At 49.8% G+C, this 23,396-nt stretch overlaps 3 protein-coding genes across 3 annotated transcripts; 2 read left to right on the top strand and 1 right to left on the bottom strand.

Annotated features, from left to right (window-relative positions):
* Positions 1–1,995: 1,995 nt before the first annotated feature.
* On the top strand, positions 1,996–7,781 carry LOC118948746 (induced myeloid leukemia cell differentiation protein Mcl-1-like). The gene is made up of 4 exons (XM_090191534.1): positions 1,996–2,179; positions 2,268–2,518; positions 2,598–2,705; positions 7,719–7,781. The coding sequence occupies exons 1-4, from the start codon at positions 1,996–1,998 to the stop codon at positions 7,779–7,781; spliced, it is 606 nt and encodes a 201-aa protein (XP_090047660.1).
* Positions 6,587–7,525, top strand: LOC118952222 (cyclin-dependent kinase 1-like). The gene has a single exon (XM_036973886.2). It carries the CDS (start codon positions 6,587–6,589, stop codon positions 7,523–7,525), a length of 939 nt encoding a protein of 312 aa, XP_036829781.2.
* Positions 7,782–9,461: 1,680 nt separating the features above from the next.
* Positions 9,462–13,580, bottom strand: LOC149979052 (uncharacterized). The gene has a single exon (XM_090191533.1). The coding sequence runs from the start codon at positions 13,578–13,580 to the stop codon at positions 9,543–9,545; it is 4,038 nt and encodes a 1,345-aa protein (XP_090047659.1). The 3' UTR covers positions 9,462–9,542.
* Between the last annotated feature and the right edge of the window lie 9,816 nt (positions 13,581–23,396).

The following is a 23,396-nucleotide window of genomic DNA, read 5'->3' as shown; positions in this document are numbered from 1 at the left end:
TTGCTGTTCGGTGTGGAAATGATGACACCTAGTTGGTAGTACAGGCCACAGTGTGTCGATCTATGTACCTTACACCCACACTGACAGAATATTAGATTGTGCCGTAGTGTTTGTGTCACATTGTCAATAAAGGTAATAAACATTAACTGACCATTGTCATTCTTTATTGTGGTTCATAGTACACATGTCACACATTGTATCATACCTCGAAACCCCCTTGGGTACCAATCACAGGTTTCAATCAGGCCAGTGTTCTCACCAGAGGTTTTGTTATCCACTCAGAGTCCTATATCCTCCCAGTATCGTTATAACCAACCAGTCAATGTTTTCAACCAGAGTTATTAAATAAAAGCAAAGTCAATGTATCCAACTTAGGAATATGGCTACTTGTGTGTGTGTGTATATAAAGGGGCCGTGCTATCAGTGAACCGTACACAAACCCTCTGTACCTTGTACAACAAGTGTTGGCGCATAGTGAACCATGCAGAACCCAAGCTGCAGCGGTACTACACCCCAGTGTGTCCCAGAAGTGCAGATAATTCAGGGAGTTGCAACGGTTGTGACCATATCCGAACATCAGCTGGATGTGGACAGTAACCGGTGTATAACCTCTCAATACACCACTCCCGAACACTGTGGCAGAGGTTGCAGGACTGAATATGACTTACTGGAAGACCCTAATGTCATGAAGCACGTGGCTGGGACGTACGACACGTATAAGTGTACCGATTGTAACATAGAACTCTCCGGATACAAAAGAGGTGACCCTGGTTTAAAGGAACACGTGCTGCGCGGGGAAGGACAGTGTCGATATGTGAAGCTCAAGTACAGGGGGCGTGAAAAGGAGCTTACCATCCTACAAGGGATGCTGAGGTTCCAAAGCGGTATGCTACCATTCCCCGAGTTCATGTTGTACTCCAATGATGGCTACGTTACAATCGCAGGTACCAAACATTGCATGATCTGTACGTCGCCGCCAGGCCAAGATCATTATATCGCATGCCCTGAGATTGGTAACCGTCTCAAGACAAAGCTGAAGCATCTAAAACTGGCAGGGTCTATCGACAGCACTCCTTTGTTCACCAGGAAAGGACCTGGACATGAGTACAGCTGGGGATGCCTCGAAACCGATAGCGCTTTAGCGTACGACACCACCACAAACTTCGGTGTACTTGGAGAGTCTGCCAACATGTGCCACGTTCCACATACGGTTGACACACACAACTGCTGGACGTGTAAGCTCCAAATCAACGGCTTTGTTGAGAACGATACCCTACTGGGTGAGCACATCTACCACGTATACAACAGAGGCGGACACTGTAGGTACCTCGCGGATAGGTACACCAGTCGAGAAGACGAGATAATGCTCATACTGGGGAAGGAACGGTACAGGAAGGGAACAATTGCGTTCCCTGATACCCTCACCAACTCGGCTTACGGATACACTTCAATCCGAGGGCTGAACCGCTGCGTCGTCTGCAGCGCCCTCACCATCCAGGGAAGGTATCTACCCTCCCAGGGACATAACCCGCGCTGCGATGAGATGTCCAAAGCCCTTCGGATGAGGCTGAAGAATATCACTCTTATACCTTGACATGTTACCTTTCTATGTTGCTGCACATTACCTCTTGCTGTAACAACCATAACACATTCTATGAGCCTGTTTGATATAACACATTCTATGAGCCTGTTACCACCTACGGTAGTGTGAATGAAGTGTTGCTGTATTTAAATAAACCAAACATGAAGTCCTCCTTTTGATATCCTCTTTTGTCCTTGTCTACTGCATAAGGCATATGTTACCCCTGGTGTAATAGTTGCACTCTGTCAGTGCTAGAGCTAGGGTGAATAACTCCCGTGACGTTGCATGTGTATATAAGTGTCGACACTGTAAAGGGATCCCAACTAGTTGTGAGCTTGCAGACTACCATTGAAGACACAGGCTAACCATAGGCTGCCATCCAGGCGTAAACGCACACAATGAAGATATCACATATGGAAACCTGTGATGCTCTTCACCAGGCCGGAGCCCTGAACACCAACACCAGGCAACTTATTAAATCCGTCCTAGGACAGTATACGGGACTTCTGAAACCTGGGTGGAACGAAAGCAAAGCTCTGTCGACAATGAGTAGAGTTGTTGGCCAATTACTACGGAAACACAGATACGCATACAATGGTAGGTATTGCATTGTGACACTGACACCAACAGCTAACACTAGCCAGTGACAGAGTCATTTGACTTGTTTGTGATATGGCCATTAAAGGTATGATCAACACACTCTACGTGGATGACAGAGGGGATGATGTGAAGTTTCTCAGTGCACTAGCCCATATCATCTTCCAAGACGGGACCGTTAACTGGGGCCGTGTTGCCAGCCTGACATCTTTTGGGACTGCGGTGTGTCAGTATTTGAAAGACAAGGGGAGAGACAACTGTGTGGAGTTGGTGGGAGAGGAGATATCAGCATACCTGGTCACTCACCACAAGGACTGGCTAGTCGAACACAACTCCTGGGTACGTTCAGTAATAACTAAGACGTGCCGCCATTGTCACTGTCTACCTGTAATCTAATGTTTCTTTCGAATGTTTCCAGAACGGGTTCGTGGACTTCTTTCCAGTAGCAGATCCCGAGTCCAGCTCGAGGAACATCCTCATGTTTTTTGTCGGATTGGCTGGTATTGGGGCAGCAATGACCTTGTTGGCTATGTGACTTTCACAAGAGTCCTTTTACCTGTTACCACTTTGTGAGATTGGGGTATATGCTGTTACGATTATGTACCGTAAAGGCTAATAAATGAGTGAACCACATTTGTGTTTGGTGTCTAACATTGGTACAGAATATCACATGAGTGCAGCATACAGTATATCGTTATACATTCGTCCAAGTACACAAGACAGATACATCAAGGCATAGCATTTATTAGTAATATATTTGCAATGGTTTATGTCAACAGTGTAGTTACATAGATATATGTACAATGGCATAATTCAACAGTGTAGTTATAGACAGAGTACAGCCATGTGTAGTACATCATTGATAGACATGGGTGTAGGACAGGTACTGTCCTGTTCAAAATCAACTACTGCTTCAGGGTTGCTGTCAGAGTCCTTATCTAACCATAATAAAGATTCTAGTAGACTGTCTGTGTTGGTCCAATCAACCCTGCATTCAGGAATGTTCATCAGGATGTCGTGAGTATCAAAGGTGTACGATGGCAGGTCCTCAGTGTCCATACATAGCACTTCACTTTTGTGAGAGTCGCTCAGCGCGCCCTTGTACCCATCAAACGCAGTTTCGATGTCTAGACACCGCACTTCACGTTTGGAACAGTCTCTCTGGGTACCGTTCCACTGCACCGAGAGCCACACTGACTCTACTCCGGAATTGTTATCTACGATATAGGCCTCCAATACCACGCCATCGTTGTGGATATAAAGCAACGGGTATTCAGGGGAGTCAATCTGTATGATGTGGGTGTCAGATCCAATGTCGTCACTGTCAATAGACATATCCTCTGGTAATTGGTTCTCCACGACTCGCACTTCAGAGGAGCCACCACCCCAGATGGTTTCCAGAACCCGTTTCCATTCTGGGTCCGAACACACCGACTGTGGCGCAGTTTCGTAGCATCCTACCCTCAGTTTTGTGACAACACCAATTAAAGCCAGCACCCGGAGACTGTCATACATCCTGCGTAGTGGAATACCCAATCCCCTAACCAAGTCCTGTACCATGAACATCCCTGGGTTATTGCGCACATAGCGATAAACAGTTCCAATGTGTCGTGACATACTATTGTCTTTAAATATCGGCAACTGATACCATTGTCGTTTCCATGTGTATAACTTCCTATCTTTACTCAGAAGTCCAATACCTTCCAGGGCGCAAAGTACGTCGTATAGTCTGCGATGGCCTTTGGTGTCTAGATTCAGTAGCGCGGTGACGGACATGTAGGTGAAAGTGTTCAAGCTCCCCATCAGGTCTAGTATCTGTTTAGTGATTGTGGCCAGATGTGCATCCTCAGGGGCTGGTGAATGAGACATGGTTGCCACTGTGACACACAGGGTAAAGGTAGAGTGTCCTGGTGCGGGATGGGGTGAATGTAAACTCTGCTGCTTAGAGGAGAGGCTCAGCATGTGGTGTTACAGTCTGGAGACACAATGCCTTTAAAGCGTTCTCAGTAGTCCATTGATCCAACACCAACCATGGGTATCAGACCGTGCCTATAGTGTCTCGTCCGACCAGGGCTACAGTAACCAACATCACCTCGTTCCCCAAACACCGCTGACATGTTCAACTATGCATGTTACCGCAGTGGGGATTCTTCCAAACATGTCTGGATTGGACTAATCCGGTCAAAGTGGCTATAGTATCCAATCTGGCTCCTCCAACCATGGCTACATGGCAACTAGGTCTTATGCTTTCTTCATAACCACACTGAATCATCCATGGTTGGATACATCCTCCCTTACACTCCCCTAGCGTAGGTTGGAAAAATACAGGCAATGATACCAATAGAGATGATACGGACACAGGCGATAAGTTCAACCATATGCTCGAGTGTGCTAGAGCAGACCCTCCGTTCGCAGTAACTTTAAAAGTCATGATGTCAAGCTACGACAGAGGCAAGACTTCGATCTCTGTTCAGGGCAACGGACGAATGACGGCCCTTGTACACGATATACACCGGCGCCCGTATATGCATAGCGCCTATCACGTATATCTGTATAGGGCTTACACGAACTGTAACTCATTTCTCAACGCCCTACGTGCTGCTGCCAAGGCTCCACGGACTCCGCTGCCGGTGTCAAACGTCGACGCCAGACAACTAACCCAAGACGACTTTGATGTGTGCCTCACTATTGAGATGGCTCAAACTCTACAGCATCACACTAGGATTGAGACCGGCCCTTGGTGTCCCAAGAACATGATACACGTCTTGAACGAGGGACCCGTTTATGACATGGAAGACGTCTGGTACTCAATGAAGACTGTGGTGTGTCGTGTGTTCCTCTCTACCTAGTTGCCACTATGCGGAATAGATGAAAAATGGAGATTGTGAGCAGCGGGATGATGGAAGGAGCAAGTGTAGAAGGAGGACAATCAGCAGCTGACACCGATGACAAATAAAGAATAGCCCCATGTATGGGACCAAGACATGAGACATAATGGGTCGAAGCTGACCAAGTTGAGCAAGTTGGCTTGTATAATGTATCACTGCTGTATGCTATATTGTTCAGAATAAACTTTGTCAATGTACCATTGTGTCTGTGTCCATTGCAAAAGAACACTAATAAAATAATAAAATGCTACAGAATAACCGCATAAGCAAGAGTATTTGCAGCAACTTGCAGCAACTCTCTGGTTGGCTGCTAATGGGTCGAGGAAGGGAACTGTGTGTGTGTGTGTGTGTGTGTGTGTGTGTGTGTGTGTGTGTGTGTGTGTGTGTGTGTGTGTGTGTGTACATGTGTACAATAACACCCAGGGACACAGAGTACATCTGCTATCATGATTTATTTCATCTTCAATTACAACAGACTGTGTTCACAATCATTTCTGGTGTCACATGTCAACATGAAAACAGATCCTATCAGAACAAGTGGCACCTGAGAATGCGCCCTGTGTGAACTGTCAAAGCTGGTTAACAAGTGTTCGGCTCCTGTAAACGACGGTACGTGGAATAGAAAGAATCCAACTCTGGAATTGGCTGGAGATGTCGATACAGACTTGCCCAGTGGTTGGACTTGACAAATATCCGACGGCCGTCTTCCTGCAAGCGGCTGACGACAGTGACTCCATCGGGGTAGATGTTGACGTATCTAACCCCAGCGCACTCATTGAATACGTGTTTACCAACGCAGGTCAGGACGCCTCGATTGGTATCTTTGTCCTTCTTTGCCACAGGGTACAAGGTACACGGGATACCGATGAGGGTTTTTACATCCTCGATCCCCATAGATACCTTAGTCTCAAAGTAGCCGTGGATTGTAGTTAGCGGAGAGTGGCACTTACTTAGGACCAGATTATGACATTGACATAGGTGATCTGGACCCGAACCGCTGACTGGAGGTGATACCCAGACGTGCACGTAAACGCAGGTCAGGTTGTTCAGCCTCGCGGCCAACATCTCCAGGTGCCACGGGATGTACGGGTCTATGGTCAGACACCACTTGGTGGGGCGATACACCCGGTTACTTCTCACATACATCCCCTTCGGCGTAGATAGACCCGGAGACGTTTCGTCGTTCAAGCTCATACGAGGCATAGCTGAACTCAGTGCTGTCGCGTCAGAATCCATGGCTCCTGTATAGACAGCGTCTAATCTCCTGGCCTGTATAGAGGTAGAATAGGAATGCTAATAGACACCCAGACAACCCGGTTATAAAGGACAGGTTGTCCGATTACCAAGGTAGAGTCAGCATCACTGTTACATTGCAAAGCTGTGGTTGGAGTGTTCACACAGAGCCGGAATAAATAGCCTTCCTTGGTCCGAGCCCTTAGATCAAAACTCAGGCCCTTCAACAGTCAAGATAGTGAGGTTGTATATAAGCAACTACAACTTAACCACTATACCAATCAGAATGGAGAAATACAGGAAAGACACCGTTATAGGCAAAGGCGCCTATGGAATCGTGTACAAAGTGACATGTAGGACAACTGGGAAGGAGTACGCCTTAAAATATCACACCCAAGGCGTAGAGGATGCAACCGTGAGAGAGATCTCATGTCTCTCTGCACTAAGGGGTCTCCCGTATGTGATCGACATGCACGATTGCTTCGTAGACGATGACAAGATAGCCATGCTCATGTCCTACGTACCCTACACTCTGAGTGACGCGATCCACAATGGATACGGTGTCAAGCCATACTACGAACAAGACCGGCCACTACAGTATCTCCCTTTGAGTTTTGTTGCTCACTTTAGTTTACAGGTGGCTAATGCCCTGTCTGACATGCACAGACGGAATATAGTGCACAGGGACCTGACGCCTTACAACGTGCTGCTGACAGAAGATCTCACAGTGAAGGTGGCTGACATGGGCCTCTCTAGACATTCCTCAAAATGGATGAGCCCAACTGTGGTCACGGAGGCGTACAGGGCCCCGGAATTGTTTTTCCCAAAACGTAAATCTGCAGAGTACACATGTGCTATAGACATGTGGAGCCTGGGGGTGATGATAGTGGACGCAATGGAAGGGAGGGTTATGTTCTGTGACCGTAACATCCGAAGTGTGACTATGTCCACATACCAGATCATCACAAAGACTCTATGTCCCCAAGACCACCCCAGAGCATCAAGCACACCGTGTGATCCTGACTTCATAATGCCCAACGTGATGCAGTGTGACCTAGTGAGAAGGATAGTCTTCAGATTGCTGAACTTCTATGACACAGAGAGACTCTTGGCTCATGAGCTTCTTCGGGACACAGAATGGATGCAGGCTGCTGCTGATATGACCAAGGAGGAGCAATTTATCATCAGAGACCAGATACAGCGAAGGAAATTTCAGATTGGTTGAGGTGAAGGCAATAACACCAAAAGGACCGTGTTTGATGACTCTTTCAACTTTTTATTCAAACTCCTTATACATTCATGTTTGACAGGTATAATTGTACTGTCACAAAAGATGTACCTGCTATATTGTCAATAAAGTATTTACTAAAAAGGGAATGACATACTTCCAGGGGCACAATGAAACTCAAGACCAAGAGAGGCTGTGGTTGGTGTGGGGGAGGCACCTGGCACTTCTCGGGTTGGGGCTGGGATACAACTGAGTGAAACGAACTTGACTAGAACTTGACTACACACAAGAGCTGAGGAGAACGATTACTGTTCCGTGTTGTGTTTCATACTCTGTCTTCCTAATTGTATATTATGTCTATGACCCAGTTGATACAATACTGAAATGTTAAAATAAAAATGTTACTATATTCCACTTGGTATGTTTCTATTTTATAATCAGGCCTGGGTTAGACATTCAGGGCTGTTGTCTCTGTGTGATAGACAGGCCAAGGCTGGATATTGTAGGCTAGGTTAGAGACGCTCGATTGGATAATCAGGCCTGGGTTAGACATTCAGGGCTGTTGTCTCTGTGTGAAAGACAGGCCAAGGCTGGATATGGTAGCCTAGGTTAGAGATGCTCGTTTGGATATTACATTTGAATAAATGTGACCAAGAGAGCTCACTGGATCCTAAAACTGTGTTAGACCCTTAGGATCCCATAGCAGTACAGATTGTCGACACATAGTGGACTAGAGCCATGACTCACACAACCACAAGTCATGAATGTGATCCAGCCAAGCGTACTGTCTATGATGGCTCAGTGTTCATGGCCGTGCGGCTCGGCAACCCTGACAACGAGAAGGACTCTGTGGTGTCAGAGTTGTACGAGAATATCAAAGTTGAAGGTGATTTCACCAATGTAATCCATGCAAACCTGCACAAAACGCAACCCTACCAGTCTACCCCAGATGACCAAATGGAATCAGCCAGCACGGATCTGGTCATATCCAGAGATGGCACCAGTGTTCGCTTCGGGGAGTATGAACATGTAACATCAAAGGGCAGAGTGCTCATGTCCAGGGGAGACTTGGCTAAATTTGACAAAGTCATCGGAGAGGGCCTGGGTTTCCACTATGACACAGAGGCTAATGGCGCCCTGGTTGTTTATACCGAGAAGGATGACCCCTGCGTCGGCTCACAGGGTGTACTGGTCCTGTCTCCTAATTTTATACTGGCCCAAGAGAAAGAAGACACGGAAGAGCTGACTATGAACAGAATCGGTTATACCAAGATCGAACCTGATGTCGACGGGGGTATACGCAACATACATGTCAAGGGTTCCATGATCATTGACCGCTACATTCGCCTGAAGAAATGCGAGGCAGTCTCCCCAGTGGGATGGTTCTTTGGGCAACACTCGGGTGAGTGGTTCCAGCCACCCAAGGAAATGGTGAACCCTGAGAAGCAACCAGAACTGGAAATCGCTGAACCTGCAGACTTGGTTATCTCGAGGGGAGACGCATCGGTCCTGTTGCGCTCAGGCGGAGGAGTTGTCTCGTCTGGGACTGTGGCAGTGCTACTGATGCCAGTTACTTACGGAAGATCAGAAGATAGGCATGATATCGAGACCAAGATTGTTGTGGTGTTTCAATGAGTCTGAATAGAGATAACCTGTGAGCATATGTGAGCATTACATAAAGAAAGTGAATAAATAAAAGCATATTGGTCTGATTGTAAACCCTAATGTGTGACCTTGAGACCTCACGAAGACTCCTGAATACATTTTTCAGTTCATGTCTGTCCATTGTGTAAAGTGAAATATATAAAGTTGTGTAATGACTGAAACATCCTGGAAATTAGTGTGCCTTTTATCCTATCCCTGTTTCCTCTCCCACCATCCTACGTTCATATCATAAAAGAGACAATCACAAGCACAGAGAGTCTTTGACATATAGGGCATTTATTCAAGCATCGATAGGCAAAGGTACAAAGGGATATAGAGTTTAAACACACATGTACAAGGGTGTTGGTGTCTATAACATTTTATACCGCCTCTTTGTAAGGTTCGTGAAAGCACCTGCACCACCACATCCACCACCACCACCACCACCACCACCACCTCCAAATAGAAACATGTACCCGATCCCCAATGATAGAGCTGTGGACCAAGCCATGAGAATAGCTATAGAGGTCCATAGGGCCGCATCACTGGCGAATCCTGAAAGCCACCCTCCGAACGTTACCCTGCTAGCCGTAATCTCATCGTACCTCTTGTCAAACTCTTCTAGGTTTCTTGTGATATTCTCCAGGTCTTCTCTCACGTCCATGAGCTTTACACTGGTGTTTATGGCACGCAGCAACTCAAGTTCGGACATGTCCGGGATGCTGTCTTTCACCATATCTGAGAAAGAAACGGGTCCGTCCGATATGTGCGGCCTGGAGAAAGGTTTCAGCGGAGGAGACTCGATCTCTATCGAGGCCGACCCCTCCATCCAACTCACCTTCTTATCCTGGTAGCAAATACCTCGGTGACAAGGGGCGCATACTGTTTTGCACTCGCTGGGTTCCTTCATGCATCTGCTGTACCTCTCGTGAAGCTCGGGTTTGTGACAATACTTGCCGTGACATTCGGACGGTTCGTAATACTTGCCATCTATCAACCACACTTTGTAGTCGGGCCAGCAAGGGACTCCGTCCGTGCTCATCTTGGGCATGGGTATGATCCCTCTTACTACGGTCTTCTCAACGGTCCCTGGGATAGAGTGCGCTATGAAAAGCTTTCTGTCTTTGTACAGGGCCGTGCCGACGGTCGGAAACTCGGACAGGCCGGGGTGATCCTGCATGACTGCCATGCCGCTGGGGCAGCTCCCTGAGCGCTTTGACGCTATCTGCCTTAGACAATTTTCCACTCCTCTGGTCATGAACTTGGTGTGCATTGCAGCCTGCATCATCTGATGGGTGACGCTCTGCATCTGAGCGTACCACATTTGATAACTGGCCATGACCGAGAACTTGATGTTGGTGTCACGCAAAGCGGCCTCCGTGTTCCTCATCATGGCGTCCCTCATCATGGCAAAGTTCCTGTTGACGATGTCGTTATTCTTCTGTATCTTCTTCTCCTGGTCGTCGATCCTACCATTGACTAGGGCTATGTTGGAGTCGAGCTTGTTGCTCACTTCCACTAAGGTATTTGACACGGAGACGTATGAGTTCTTAAGTGTGTCCATTTGATCCTCCAAGCCGTCCACCCGATTGGAAACGTGCCACGCGAGCCCCAAGGCTGAGGCTCCTGTCACGATCCCAAGAAACCTCTTGCGCCTAGCAGGGCCTCCCTGCGGTTTGTCAAGCCAGGGGAAGGGCGCGTTGTCAGGCAGCTCATACATCCTAGCCTTCTTCTCCTGTACAGCTAGCTCCTCGAGCCCTTCCCTCATCAGCTCTCCGGCCCTGCGAGCGTCGTTGATGATCTCGTGCGCTGAGTTGCAGAGTCTCCCGTAGTCCTTCCTGCAACTGTTGTCTCCGCCGCATATGGCAATCAGACAGGGCCGTAGAGCGCTCACGTCGTAATTGACGCAGCTCACGTTAAGGTTGATGTAGTCTATGCCCGGGGTGAAGTTGGAGACGAAGTAGAGAGCTTCGACCGGTTTCACTATCACCCCATGTTCCGCTTCGACCACAGGTTTGTCCACAGTATAGCCGTCATCCACCCAGACCAAGTTCATGCTGTGTGTGATCTCCCCAGTGTTGTATGCGGTGCACACCTTGTTCACGGGAGGCACGTACTCCACAACTTGCTCCGAATCCAGGATGCCTACCATGTAGTGGTTACGGTCTGTCGTGGGGATGAAGGTGTTGATGTTCACTGCCACTTGAGGAGGCGTCGTGGAGATAGCAGCCTTCTTGCTGGGTTCTCCCGGAGTGCACGACTCGAGCTTGTACAAATCGGCTATGTAGATTTTATCGTAGCTCGTGCTGTAGAGCTCCTTGTGGGGCTCCTTGAATATACCCAGAGTGCCGTGAGCGGCTATGAGCCCGGGACACACAACCGTGTTACTCAAACCTATGTTGTACTGGGGGTCGAGACAGTTCTTTGAACCAGAGGCCGGGTCCTTGTATTGGGTTTCGGGGATGTGGATGACGACGTTGTCCAACTTCATCACCCCAGAGTTGTTGACATCAGAAGCGGAGCGCCTGGTTCTGTCGCCAGCCTTTGCTGAGACAGTAGATATGCCTGCCGCTATCTGTTGCCTCTTCCAGTCCCTGAGCCTGTGTACTGCCGACGTGATACCCAGTATCCCTGGGGTGTCGGATCGAACGCCTCGTTTGAAATCGGAATCGATGGGGGCTATGACAAACTGGTTGATACCGAACGCGACCGCTACCAGCTCGGGAAACCGCTTGAGCGTCTCGAAGGAGGTCGATGTCACGGTGATGTTCACCATGACGTCCCTAGCCCACACAGTTGCACTGGACCCCGAGCAGCACTTGGTGTTGAGGTCCTCTTCACAGTTTAACACAGTGTTCGTTTCCATGTCGGCCAGAGATAGCTCGCCCGTGATCTCGGTCTGCTGAGAATCTCTATGTTCGAGAGGCCTAATCTTCAGTCCCCCTGTAAGAGACAGTGTGAAGATTACCTTGTTGGCCCTGACTTGTTGCCTTAGCATAGTCAAGAGGTACGCAATTACCCCTTTCGAGGTGTCCTCTCCTCTCCCGGACGCCCACATGTTCTGACAGTGGCCAGGTTTGTTCATGTCAACCACCCCCCGGGGTGTGATGAAAGCATCGAACGCGCCCAGCTGCGAAAGGTCTATGGTGCTCAACAGCTTGTGGGATCTGGGCAGCCTGAGGAATAGTTTCAACACCCCCTCTCTGATGAGGGCCGAGGCGAGGTCCGCTGCAACCCTGCTGAAATCCGAGCCTTGCCATTGTACCCCCTGGCACTCAGTCGTACCCCAGTCAGTAGCGTCCAGCATGATAGCGGCCGAGTGCGTGGACACTCGTACCTTGGATAGCGTTTCTGCTACGGTACTCACGACCTGGGGAAGATCGCGGCTTGTGGATGCGATCGGAATGAGGCACTCGTCAAAGGACACCTTCATGATTACATGGCCCGCTTCAGCCACCGTGTAGAAGGTGTCTACGTCGAGCTCTACCGACAGATAGTTCGAGCTGTAGACGGCTCGGTCCACAGAGAGAATGGTGGCATCACAGGAGGAGGGTGTGAGAAAGTCCCTGATCTCTGATGCGGTGGGTTTGTACGCGGGGTCGCGATCCTTTAGACTCGCGGCACTCGAGACCTCGCAGATGGCAATAGGAGCCGAAGCGGCACTATCTGCGTTGGTTATGCCCACTCTAGGGGCTCTGGAATTGCCTATGCAGAACCTGTTACCTTCGGACATAAAACAATTTTCCCCTAGTTGTGCGTAACATGTACCTATGGACTCGGCGTCCCCGAGGCCCACGTAGGTGAGCACACAGGCGTAAGGGGAGTTCCGGATAGTAAGGACCTCATCTGTCTCGGGCCATATTCTGCTCGCAGCGGGAGCGTGTAGCGTCCTCCTCAACAGCTTGAGAGCTGAACACTGAGGATCGGACCCACAGTCAGCCATGGGGTCCTCGCCGAAGTAATATTCTCTGCTTTCAGGTCTGGCGTGGAGCATAATGGAAACCTTGTTCAGTGGGGTGTTTGCGACAACCCGGTCCGAACACTTGAACCGTCCTGGGATCTCGACACAGGAGGACCTGTCCAACCTCCTAACGTAGGCGCCGAGTATGGAACCGTCAGCCTCATGCTTGGCGAGATCGCCCGCCGAGTCCCGTAAGGGTCTCCAGTGAGCGTAGATCATCCCCGGGCAGTAGTGTGTGCACATGTCGCTGGTGCGTGTGTAGTTGTCCACGGTCAAAGCGAAGCCGCTCTGGCTCCTACCCTGACACCAGCCTTTCTGGCCGCTGCATGTGCTGACCGTGATCCAAACGTAAGGAGCGTATCCGTAAGGGTCGTTGTTGTTGTTGTTGACAGGGGAGCCCATGAGGTATGGGAACCACGAGAGTGAGATCGCTATCAGGAGCCTCATGGGTGCGATTTGGGTGTGGTGGTGAAGGACTCCGAGCAGAATAGAATGTCAAGGCTTTCTGATTCATAAACTACGTTAGGATAACACAGTCCCTAAGACTGTATATGGTAAGGTTACATATAGTACCTCGTTATTGCTCAAAGTGTTACAACAGAGGATTAGTCGCGGGAACCCTGTCATTGTCGTTGTGCTTGTATTTCATCAGGGCTTGGCATGTAGACGCCAGACCAATGAACTGTTTAACGGCATCATTGTGAACCTTAGCCACATCGTGGTCCGGGACGAAAAGCGGTCTACCCATGTGAGTGGTGATGCGGTTCATGATGCGTAGAGAAGCTACGTTGGCCAGCGAGTACGATTTGCTAATCAGGTCCACGGACATGTTCTGTATCACACCGATGACATTTTCATCCCTCATGGTGTGGCCTAGATGAATGTTGACTTGTTGCTCTGTGAACCTGTGGTTGTACGAGTCGAGGTAACCCTTCACCTCGTGGCACTTGAGCACTTTGATGGAGTCCAAGGTGTTCCTGTCTAATTCGCACACGGGACAACCGGCGCCCTCGTTCTCGTACTGTACTTCGACTATGGAGGGGTGCTCGCTAGCATTGAGGTTCATGTACAGCATGGGGTATTGTTTCTGTAGAAAGCGGTCATTCTCGCTGATCTTGTACAGCTCCTGATCCTGTTGCTCCACGGGCTCAGGGAACATGTCGAATATAGCGTCCGCTGCCATATCGGAAGAATATCCTCTCTTGGATGCAGCTCTTTTGTCACGGGAACCGTCGCTCGGCCCCCCATCCTCTGAGTCCTCGGGATATCCATTGCGCAACATGTTACGATTACTAATAGAAACCGATGCTCTCATCTCCCCCGGGGAACCCTGATGGTGACCGCAGCCGGCAGTGGTTCGACTCTTAGTCCGAGGTTGTTCGTTCACTTCGTCCGGGACGTTTCTAGCCCTTACCCTCTTATTCCGCTTTTCCCTCTCAGTGAGGCTGACTCGAGCACCCTCGGTCGATGATGGAAGCTGCCGAGAAGAAAGAGATGAAGAACAAGAAGGTGAAGAGGGAGCCCGTTCTGTCATCCTCCGTGTCCGGTATAAGCGGAGACGTCTACCAGGCTGTGGCTGGATTTATCGAAAGCGATAAGTGCACTGTGTCAGGAGGCCTTATAGCGTCGTGTTGCAGCTTACGGTGGGACAGCCACTGCTTATTCCGTGTCAGTTCCAAGCACGTAATTGTCATAGTAAACAGTGAACATTGTAAATGGTGCAAAGGCTCGTCGTCTACACCTGTGAAAGAGAGCGAATTCGACCAAGTCAGGACTAGAGCGTACTTACGGGGCATGTTCCAAATGACCTTATCGGACTCTATGAGGCTATCGGAACTGATATTTGAGCTCACGCGCACCCAACCCAAGAGCGACAGTCAAAGCTTCCCTGTAACCTGTACACCTCCCTATTGCACAGTGGAGACCGTGACACACATCTCTGGTGTCGCGCTCCAGAAACTTCTCGAGTTTGACAAGGAGTTTGTCTGGGGAGACAATCTCATCTTCAACACCAAGGTGGACCATTCCCATTCGGGTTCGTACTAACGGACAGGTGACAGAAGCCTAGATATTGGCGTCCTCCTCAGGATAGAGTCGCAATGTCCTCCAGTGAGGTAAGGCCCTCGGTGAGCCAGGGGTCCAGGGTAGGCCCCGTGTTCTGCAAGAAGGACAAGTGCGCGTTTGTGAAAGTTTCAAAGGAGGACAAGAAGAGAGCCGTGGTAAACATGACCAGCATGTCTCTAGTCGACTATGCAGATAGAAGTGAGTACCCCGACGGGCCTCTGGGTTCCGATCCGTCGCTATTTGTGCCGATCTTTTGCACGGAGTGCTACGGCACCAACGAGGCCGACTACACAGAGGCCATGGCCACTATTGTTTCTAGCCAGAGTGACAAGTTCCTCGTCGGGGTGTGTAGCGTGTACGGCGTGTCTCAGGGAGAAGTTTACCCAGAGTCGAGGAAAGATTTCATTGTAGGGAACGACATGTCTTACTCTGGAGCGTGTCAGCCCCAACCCGGCAAGGCTGTATTTCTACACAAGGTCAAAAAGGACATTGGTCTCGTTAAGTGTTACTGGCACGTGCACAGTAGGTCAGTTGACAAAACCTACCTGTACTGCTGTGTCGCGTGCGACGACACAGAGTACACCAATGGCGTAATGGAGCCTGAGATGAGTATTGCCTTCAGCTTAGGCACAGTGGGAGATAACAAGAGTGGGCCCATAACGGAAGAGTGTAGTTTAGTCTCTGTGCCCATGAGACCGGGTTGCTTTTGCACCATGGTGACAGGTCCAAATCTGGGCCAGACAATGACCAGGATGGGATTTTCCACCCTGAAGGACTCGGTCCTCGATGCTGGGGTCGATGCGAAGGATAATGTCTATGCCCCAACCGAGACGGCCTCCGATGTATTGGACGAGAGCTCACAGGGCCAGAGTATCACGGAGACAGTTATCTCCCTAAGGAAGGCCGTGCTACACCAAGCTGAGGAGGTGCGAGTGCTGAAGGATGTATTACAGGCCATCAAGGTTCAGAATAACGTACTAACTCAGAGACTGACATGCCCTGACGATCCGGACACATTGTTCACGATGCAAGGAGCAAATGATTTCACCCAACGTACTGGGGTAAAAACTAAACTGTGCGCTGGTATTAACCCCGCTGAGCAAGATACTAACAGCGGAGTAACATACCCTACAGGAGATACGCTATCGCTTAAACCCAAACAAATGGAAGATACAATGGCCGTTACTCAGACCCAAATAGATAACCTGATTAAGCTTTTGCAGCAGCAGCCGACTCTGCCGCAGCAGCAGCAGCAGCAGCAGCCGGTTCTGCCTCAGCATCAACAATATCAGCAGTCGCAAGCACAACTACAAGCTCTCCAGAGTTTCATGCATTTGGTCCCCACACTTCAGAATTATACCCAACCTCAAGCACAACATCTGTGGAATCATCCTCAACAGCAGCAGCAGCAGACGGGGCAAGGGTTCTTCAGGGGGGAGACCATGTACAACCCGAGCGGTTCATCTAATCCTGGTGACAAATCTTTTCAGTACGCGACTCTGACTGAGGAGCAAAGGAGGAAGATAGCCATGGAGTTCAACAAGGAGGAATCCGAGAGACAGGCAGCCTCCCAGAAAGAGCAAGAGAAAATGATCGATTCGATCAAGTCCAGCATAAGAGACGTCATTGTAGAACAACAGCGCAGCTCGGTGTCACAGGAGGCCGCCGCATCTAACCAGTCCAGTATGGATACCTTGCAGAGTTTGGCGAGAGACACACCGTACAAGCGTGTGCGCCAACAAGCCAAGGATGACCATGATCCTGGTGATGTCTCTACATTGATGCGCGAACTACGCGAACTCACAAAACAGATCTCAAAGCGTGGCAATAACGGCTCAAGCGAGGAGACCTGCGACTTAGTCACGATGGACACGGAAGACATGGGAGCTGCAACGTCCTCGTCGTCCAACAGCCAACCGCCTCAGCCACCAGCACATCAGTCGACTACGGCAGTGATGAACAAACAACAAGCCGGCTACTCGCTACCCTCGGGTGGAAGCGGCTCCCTGAACAGTTCCACCTCGGTGGCTGATTTCATCTCAGCCGTTGTCACAAAGTTGTAAAATGTATCTCCATATTGCCTTACCCTGACAGGGTAGGTCATGTCTTGGGAGCCTCCTTGTTTGTACACCCTTTGGAATTGTTTCTATTATACGTTGTGATGTATCCCTTTCACAAAATAAAGTCTCGCAAAACATGCTTGGTGTAATATCTTTATTTCCTTGTACAACTTGTCATTGTAGTTTATGTATTGGGAGTGGGTTATGATGAGGGATAAGCTTTTTCCTTGCCGCCCATAAGCAAGCCACTAACGACACACCTTTCAACAGTGTACAGCAATCTGACACTCGACCGTCGAGCCTATAACCGCATCTTACTATGGCCACGCAGAGGTCCATCTGTTTCATGCTCAACAAACAACCCGTGAACCCGGCCCCGCAACGCCCATTGTCCCTACCGAGACGCTTGATGAACGACGACCGCAGCGATAACCAGGTGCTGGTATCGGGGATGAACGGCTATAAGGGTGACTGGAACAACCTAGCCCTGGGTAATCTTGATTTCAATCACGTACCCTCTCAACTGATCGCCTCAACTACCAAACACCGTCCTCGAGTCGGAGACGTGTGTGTCCGAGTCATGCCCATCGTCAGTCAATCTGAACAATACTCTTCGATCGTGGACCTGTACAATACCTACATCGCCAAAGGGAGCTCGCTGATAGCCAAACGGTGTATAAACAGCTACACGGGCACCGAGGAACTCTACATCCCAGCAATGCCGATCCACACATTTGTCTCGGAGTGGAACAAGTCGCTCCAACAGTTCCAAGATATGATCAGGAGCGACGGCTTGGGTGCTCGTCAGACGCAACGTCAGCGTCGTATGACCGTGGTCTCCAACGTGACAGAGCTCGCTCTCAAGAACGTACCGATTCTCAGTGACCATTTATGGTTCGTACTACACTCTATTGTGTCAAAGCCGTCAATGGTCAGGCAAGTGGTGCAGCTGGTGGGCTCCATTGCGTCCTCCTCGGGCACGGTGTACCACACAGGCGAGGTGGAAAACACCACGGTTCCGGGTGTGGAAGCTATGCAAGCTGTGAAACTGTACCTGATAGCAAAATCCGTACCCTCCACGGGAAACAATGTCACCAGTTTGGGAGACGAAGCAGGTGCGACACTAGGTCTCATCTGGGTCGCTGACGAAGACGCACTGCAAGACCACCTGCGAAACAGCCACAACTGCTACTACGTACATATAGGTACCGTGACAGGGAACACCTTCAGGTGCAAAGGGTTCTGCGAGTGGCGCTATTATAACCACAGCGTGTTCAATAGGATGACTACAATCGGACAGGAGACAGTGTCCAAGTTTGAAAGCACGGCGCTGGCGGGTAACACGGGAGACTCGGCTCGAATGCTAAACCAAGCCTAGCGTGCCAATGTTCATGTTGCTCACACACATTAAACATACAGACTCAATAGACTAGGGTGCGTCGCGTTCACTTTAGCTTCCTAAGGACAATGTTACCCAGAACCTTTTTACCCGATCAGGACTTGATCATGTTCGCCTCTCTGAACAGGACTATGACGACAACAAACGTTCACCCCCTCTATCTACCTCCCATCGTATGCTGGCTCAATCGGACCTGTGTGCAGGTGCAGCGTGTCAAGGGAGTCCTTTTCAACGTACTCAAGGTAATCTCAACCGTGCTGGTGGTTGCCACTATCTTCGTGCACATAATCAGATTGTGGAACTTCCTTGCATGGGGTGTGATCGGAAGCCTGTGGTCTCTCATGGTGTGCATCACCTTGATCAGCGGTTCCATTCTTACCGTGCTGAGCTCTGAGAGACGAAGCAGTCGCAGTGACACCAGCGTGATCTTGGACCCAATGGCTGGTGTAGCCGTCTCCCAGAAAGTCATCATGTCCCTATTCCTCCTAGCCACCTACATTTACACCTGGTTATACTACAAAGTCTGCGGTGGTACAGAGGTCCTTGTCTCGTGGAGTGAATGCTCGGACAGACGAGGGCCCTCTCTGTTCCCAATTCTAAAATGGACAACGGTAGTGTTTGTCTGGATTAACACAATTGGCTTCGTCAAGCTAGTTCGATCCAATTGAACTCATGGCATCCTACCAAGGGACTCGGTTATACCTTGTCTCAATTTCCATTATCTACCTGTCGTACGACCTGGCACTGGGGGATCTGATCCATATGGACTCTGTGTGGCTCTCTGGGTACAAGTTGATGTTCTTGGCTGCGGCTGTCAAATCGCTCACGTCGTACGTATGCCTTGAACTGGACACAATAGTCGAGAGGACCAGGCAGCTGCAGTGCTTGGCTGTCTCGACCACTAGCAAAGGTGAGGCGCTGGCCTTGCACATTGAGGAGAGACTGTCTCGGTGCGAAAGCGCCGAGGTGCGCTACAGCAAGCGAGCGTTTGGACACGGCGACCAGGTACTTTTTCACCCTCATGACCAATACAACCCACCTCCGGTCTTCTGGTGCAGTCTCACGGCATTGTTGCTCCTCTACAACACGGCCCATCTGGCAATTGTCCCCATGTCGTGCACATCGCCACTATTTTGCGGTGCGCCGGCTTACGTGCTCTACTGGGCAGCTATGAGAGCCAACACGATGGTGTTAGGCTGAACAGAGTTTTTGTCTGTATTAAGTAAAGACTCAGCCCGTCTCATTACGTGGCATAGAATATGGTCTACTGCAATGGTGAACACGGATCTAGAGAGAGAGAGCCCATAGTCAGGTCAATAGCAAGTGACTCTGGTCCCCTGGAAAAACTTCTGGATCAGTGTATTACTGTACTCCTATGCATGCTGATATTGCTGAACATCGGCCTGTGGTTTGCTAGACTCTGTTTCCACACCAGCGCCATAGTTGAGTAACAAGGGAGAAGACTCGAGATCGGAGTGGAGAATGTGTCATCTTCAGGATGACAACTGGTGGATAAGCCTTTTGAAAGACAAGACCAGTGAACCACACAGTCAACACACGTTTGGATATCACAAAGCCCACAGCCAGTCACTTGCAATGGGACATGTGAATCTCCCCAATGTCAGTAGCGATCCGAGGTGTGCTCAATGGTGGACAGCAATTGCGCGTGGGAAGGACGATAGGGCCGCTCCTGCTGATGAGTCTACCACCAACAGCCTGGCAGTCAACGAACATAGCCCTAACACCTCAACCGTGAGCGACCTGTCTGTGAGCGACTTGTCAGTGAGCCCCGGGGATGCCAGTGCCTCTAACGCATCCTGTGTATCAAACAGACTCGCCGATCCCCTAGACTCATCTAGCATGGTACAGAGGCTCTATGCTAAAGTTGACCATGCTAACCCCGCAAGACGCCACAACATCCAGGATAAGGATATCCTGAAGGGCATGAAAAAGTGTAAGAAGCTGTCCTTCGAGAACCCAGAGCGCCACTCTAAAAAGCCATCACTTAACCATTATCCTGTGTAATGTCACTGTACGTCCTGAGGTTAGACTCTATGCTCTGTTATACTCCATGTTTGTGAAAGGACTATATGCTTTGTACGTTTTGTGAACCAAATAAAACAGTATGTAACACAGGTACCTGGGTTGAAGCGCCTTTATTGTTCAACAGTTATTATAATACAAAACACAACATGTTACACAAATGAGTGCAAAGGCACAAGGTCACAACGGTGAAACAAGACAGAGTGGAACTGCCTACAACACAGAGTCAACCCAGAGTAGGGAATGTCCATATCTAAGTTTCAATGGAATCTTTCACAAAAGCCATCTGTTCACGTTCAGCTGGGCCATGAATCTGTCACCGGTCTTGATTTTGCTGTAATTATAACCATTGCAGGCACGTACCACCTGTCCTCCTGCGAATCCTTGCACACTTTCCACGATGTTCATCGCATGCATGACCACGGTCCTCAGAAACCGTTTCACAATGTCGTTCTCCACAATGTTGCTGATGGTAACCGCGTCAAAGTCCTCGTTGACAGCTGCAGCGGCGCTGGTTCTCAACACATCAGGTACTTCATGAAAATCAGCCCCGTTTGCCACCAGTGTCATCATCGACAGTATACTCTGGGGTGTGTAAGGTGAAACCAGTTGGAACACGTCAAACTCCTGATCGTGCTTAATAGCCTGTATCACCTCCTCCACTGGGTCTCCGCCTGACTCACAATTCACCCTTCTGGTAGCCAGCAGTCCTCCCCAGATGCCTTTGTTCACAGACATGTTGTAACCTAGATCGAGGTTCACCTCACGTTGCGCCGCCACGTCCTCTCTGTTAGGGAGCTGCACTGTGAAACGTTCTCCCTGCTTCATGTACTCGTGTCCCGTGTTGATGAGCTCCACTTCGTACAGGTGCGGTGTGTTCAGGAACGGTCTATTTGCAATGGAGCTGCTGGTGGCACAGACAGCCACCTCTTTCAGGGTTCCGATTAAGTCTGTGCTCAGCCCATGTAGCGTCGGCACGTAAGAATCAGCATCTTTCACAAAGTGGAACAGGCCACCGGGTAGGTAGTTCTTAGACGACTCGTATTTGTAGCACCCGTAGGGTATGTCTGTGCTAATGGCCCTACGTTCACTCAGATTGTGTGTGTACGTACGAATCGGCGGGTAAACTCTGGTGGACGACATAGTCGATGTCTAAGTAGAGGCTGAGGTTGTGTCACGTAGGTTATTGCAGACGATGCGCTAGTACAGCAATTCTCTGTCAGCTGCAGAAAATGAATCTCTCTGCTCGAGATGGATCTCCGCAGGTTGGAGAGTACGGCACGTTGGGCTGCTTGAGCACGAGCGACACTGCCGTGAGTACTTCCAAGAGAATAGGGGCCTCTTCACTGTTGAGCCTGAGCAACCTGATCGTAAGCATGTTAAGAGTCGCATCTGACAGCACACCGAACGTTCGCGAAAACCAAGGACACCACCGTAGAATGATGTACGAATTGAGATCGTCTTGTGCACTTGCTTGGGGTGGTACGAGACTATCGTCCGGCTCACACTTAGAACTCTCCTTGTTGATCAACAGCTGTACTCGGTTAGGCTTCATCTCGTAGTCTTTAGTGAGTTCAGTTAGAGACTTTGACGACGTCAGGCATATCAACTCCTCCAGTGTTAGCTCGTGCAGCGTAGTAGGCCAGCTCATCTCCTTGGCTGTGCTGCGTGTGTGGTTGTAATGTCACCGGTGCCAGATGAAATGAGGCATCCTCAGCCAAGGCTCTTTGTGTATGGCGCGGGTGCATATTGCGTAGGTGTGTCAAGATGAATAGTTCATCTCCACCCTCTTGCGGTAAGCCACCAGTCTCTCACTGTAAAAGTCGACAGTGCCGATGTTCTCGGAGAAGTTGCAGTTTGTCATTTGTATATTCTCTCTTTTCACCACCCTAGTGAGCACAACGTACACCGAGGGCTTTATTGGCGACATGGAGAAATGCCTTGGTGGGTGGTAGAGCACTTGCCCATGCACGGTGTAGCCTTGACAGTCGTACGTGTTCATCGCCAACAGGCAGGCCAGCGGGTGCGTGGTCACTGTCCAGTTCATGTAATTCCAAGTGGAAGGCGAGACCTTGTACATGGTTCCCGTCTGGCCTCCCTTCACGTAGAACTCGTTGAACTGGCCTTCTTGCTTGAAACGAATGCCTTCCACTACACCTTCCGTGTCTGACATGGAAGGGAGACGCTGCTGCATCCCCCTTTGCTGCCTGCCCAGCAAGGCAGATGATGGCGGCCGTGTCTTTGAGTTCGCGACCTGTATACCGTTGAAGTTCATGTGCCAGATGATTCTCACCTTGCAACCTACCCAGAGCTTGTCCACCTTCAGATAGTCTCTTTCCATGCTGCGGATCCCTTGACGGTATTTGGGAACGGCAAAGAGCTTGGGCAGCGTCTGAGCAGCTTGCTTCAGCACGTCGTACCAAGCGTTCGGTCCGTTGTAGGAAGCCCGTGTCCGAGCGACGCTGAGAAACTTGTCCCCCACGCGGCCATTCTCTTTCGCCTTGTTCATGTACCTTGTTGTGTATTCATTCTGCTGTTGGTCCTGGTGGAAGATCCGTAGCTTGTCAGGTTCGTATTCGGGATCCATAACGTCTAGCTCGCTGACAGACACCTGGCTCCTGAAAATGCGACGCGATTCTTCCGTGACCGTGTTGAACTGAAGGTACGTCAACGCCTCAGCGTAACCGGGGTCCTTGA

The sequence above is a fragment of the Oncorhynchus mykiss genome, chromosome 12 (genome assembly GCF_057628025.1).
Source record: "Oncorhynchus mykiss isolate SJ-2025 chromosome 12, ASM5762802v1, whole genome shotgun sequence".
NCBI classification, from domain to species: Eukaryota; Metazoa; Chordata; class Actinopteri; order Salmoniformes; family Salmonidae; genus Oncorhynchus; species Oncorhynchus mykiss.
Note: the sequence above shows the minus strand (reverse complement) of the source record. Positions and strands in the feature narration are given on the sequence as shown.

Excerpts from the sequence above, each read along its gene's own strand:
- LOC149979052 (XM_090191533.1), bottom strand. The coding sequence starts at position 13,580 with ATGAGGCTCCTGATAGCGATCTCACTCTCGTGGTTCCCATACCTCATG.
- LOC118948746 (XM_090191534.1), top strand. The coding sequence starts at position 1,996 with ATGGAAACCTGTGATGCTCTTCACCAGGCCGGAGCCCTGAACACCAAC. Across the intron at positions 2,180-2,267 it reads ACACAGATACGCATACAATG|GTATGATCAACACACTCTAC; the intron begins GTAGGTATTGCA and ends TGGCCATTAAAG. Across the intron at positions 2,519-2,597 it reads TAGTCGAACACAACTCCTGG|AACGGGTTCGTGGACTTCTT; the intron begins GTACGTTCAGTA and ends GAATGTTTCCAG.
- LOC118952222 (XM_036973886.2), top strand. The coding sequence starts at position 6,587 with ATGGAGAAATACAGGAAAGACACCGTTATAGGCAAAGGCGCCTATGGA.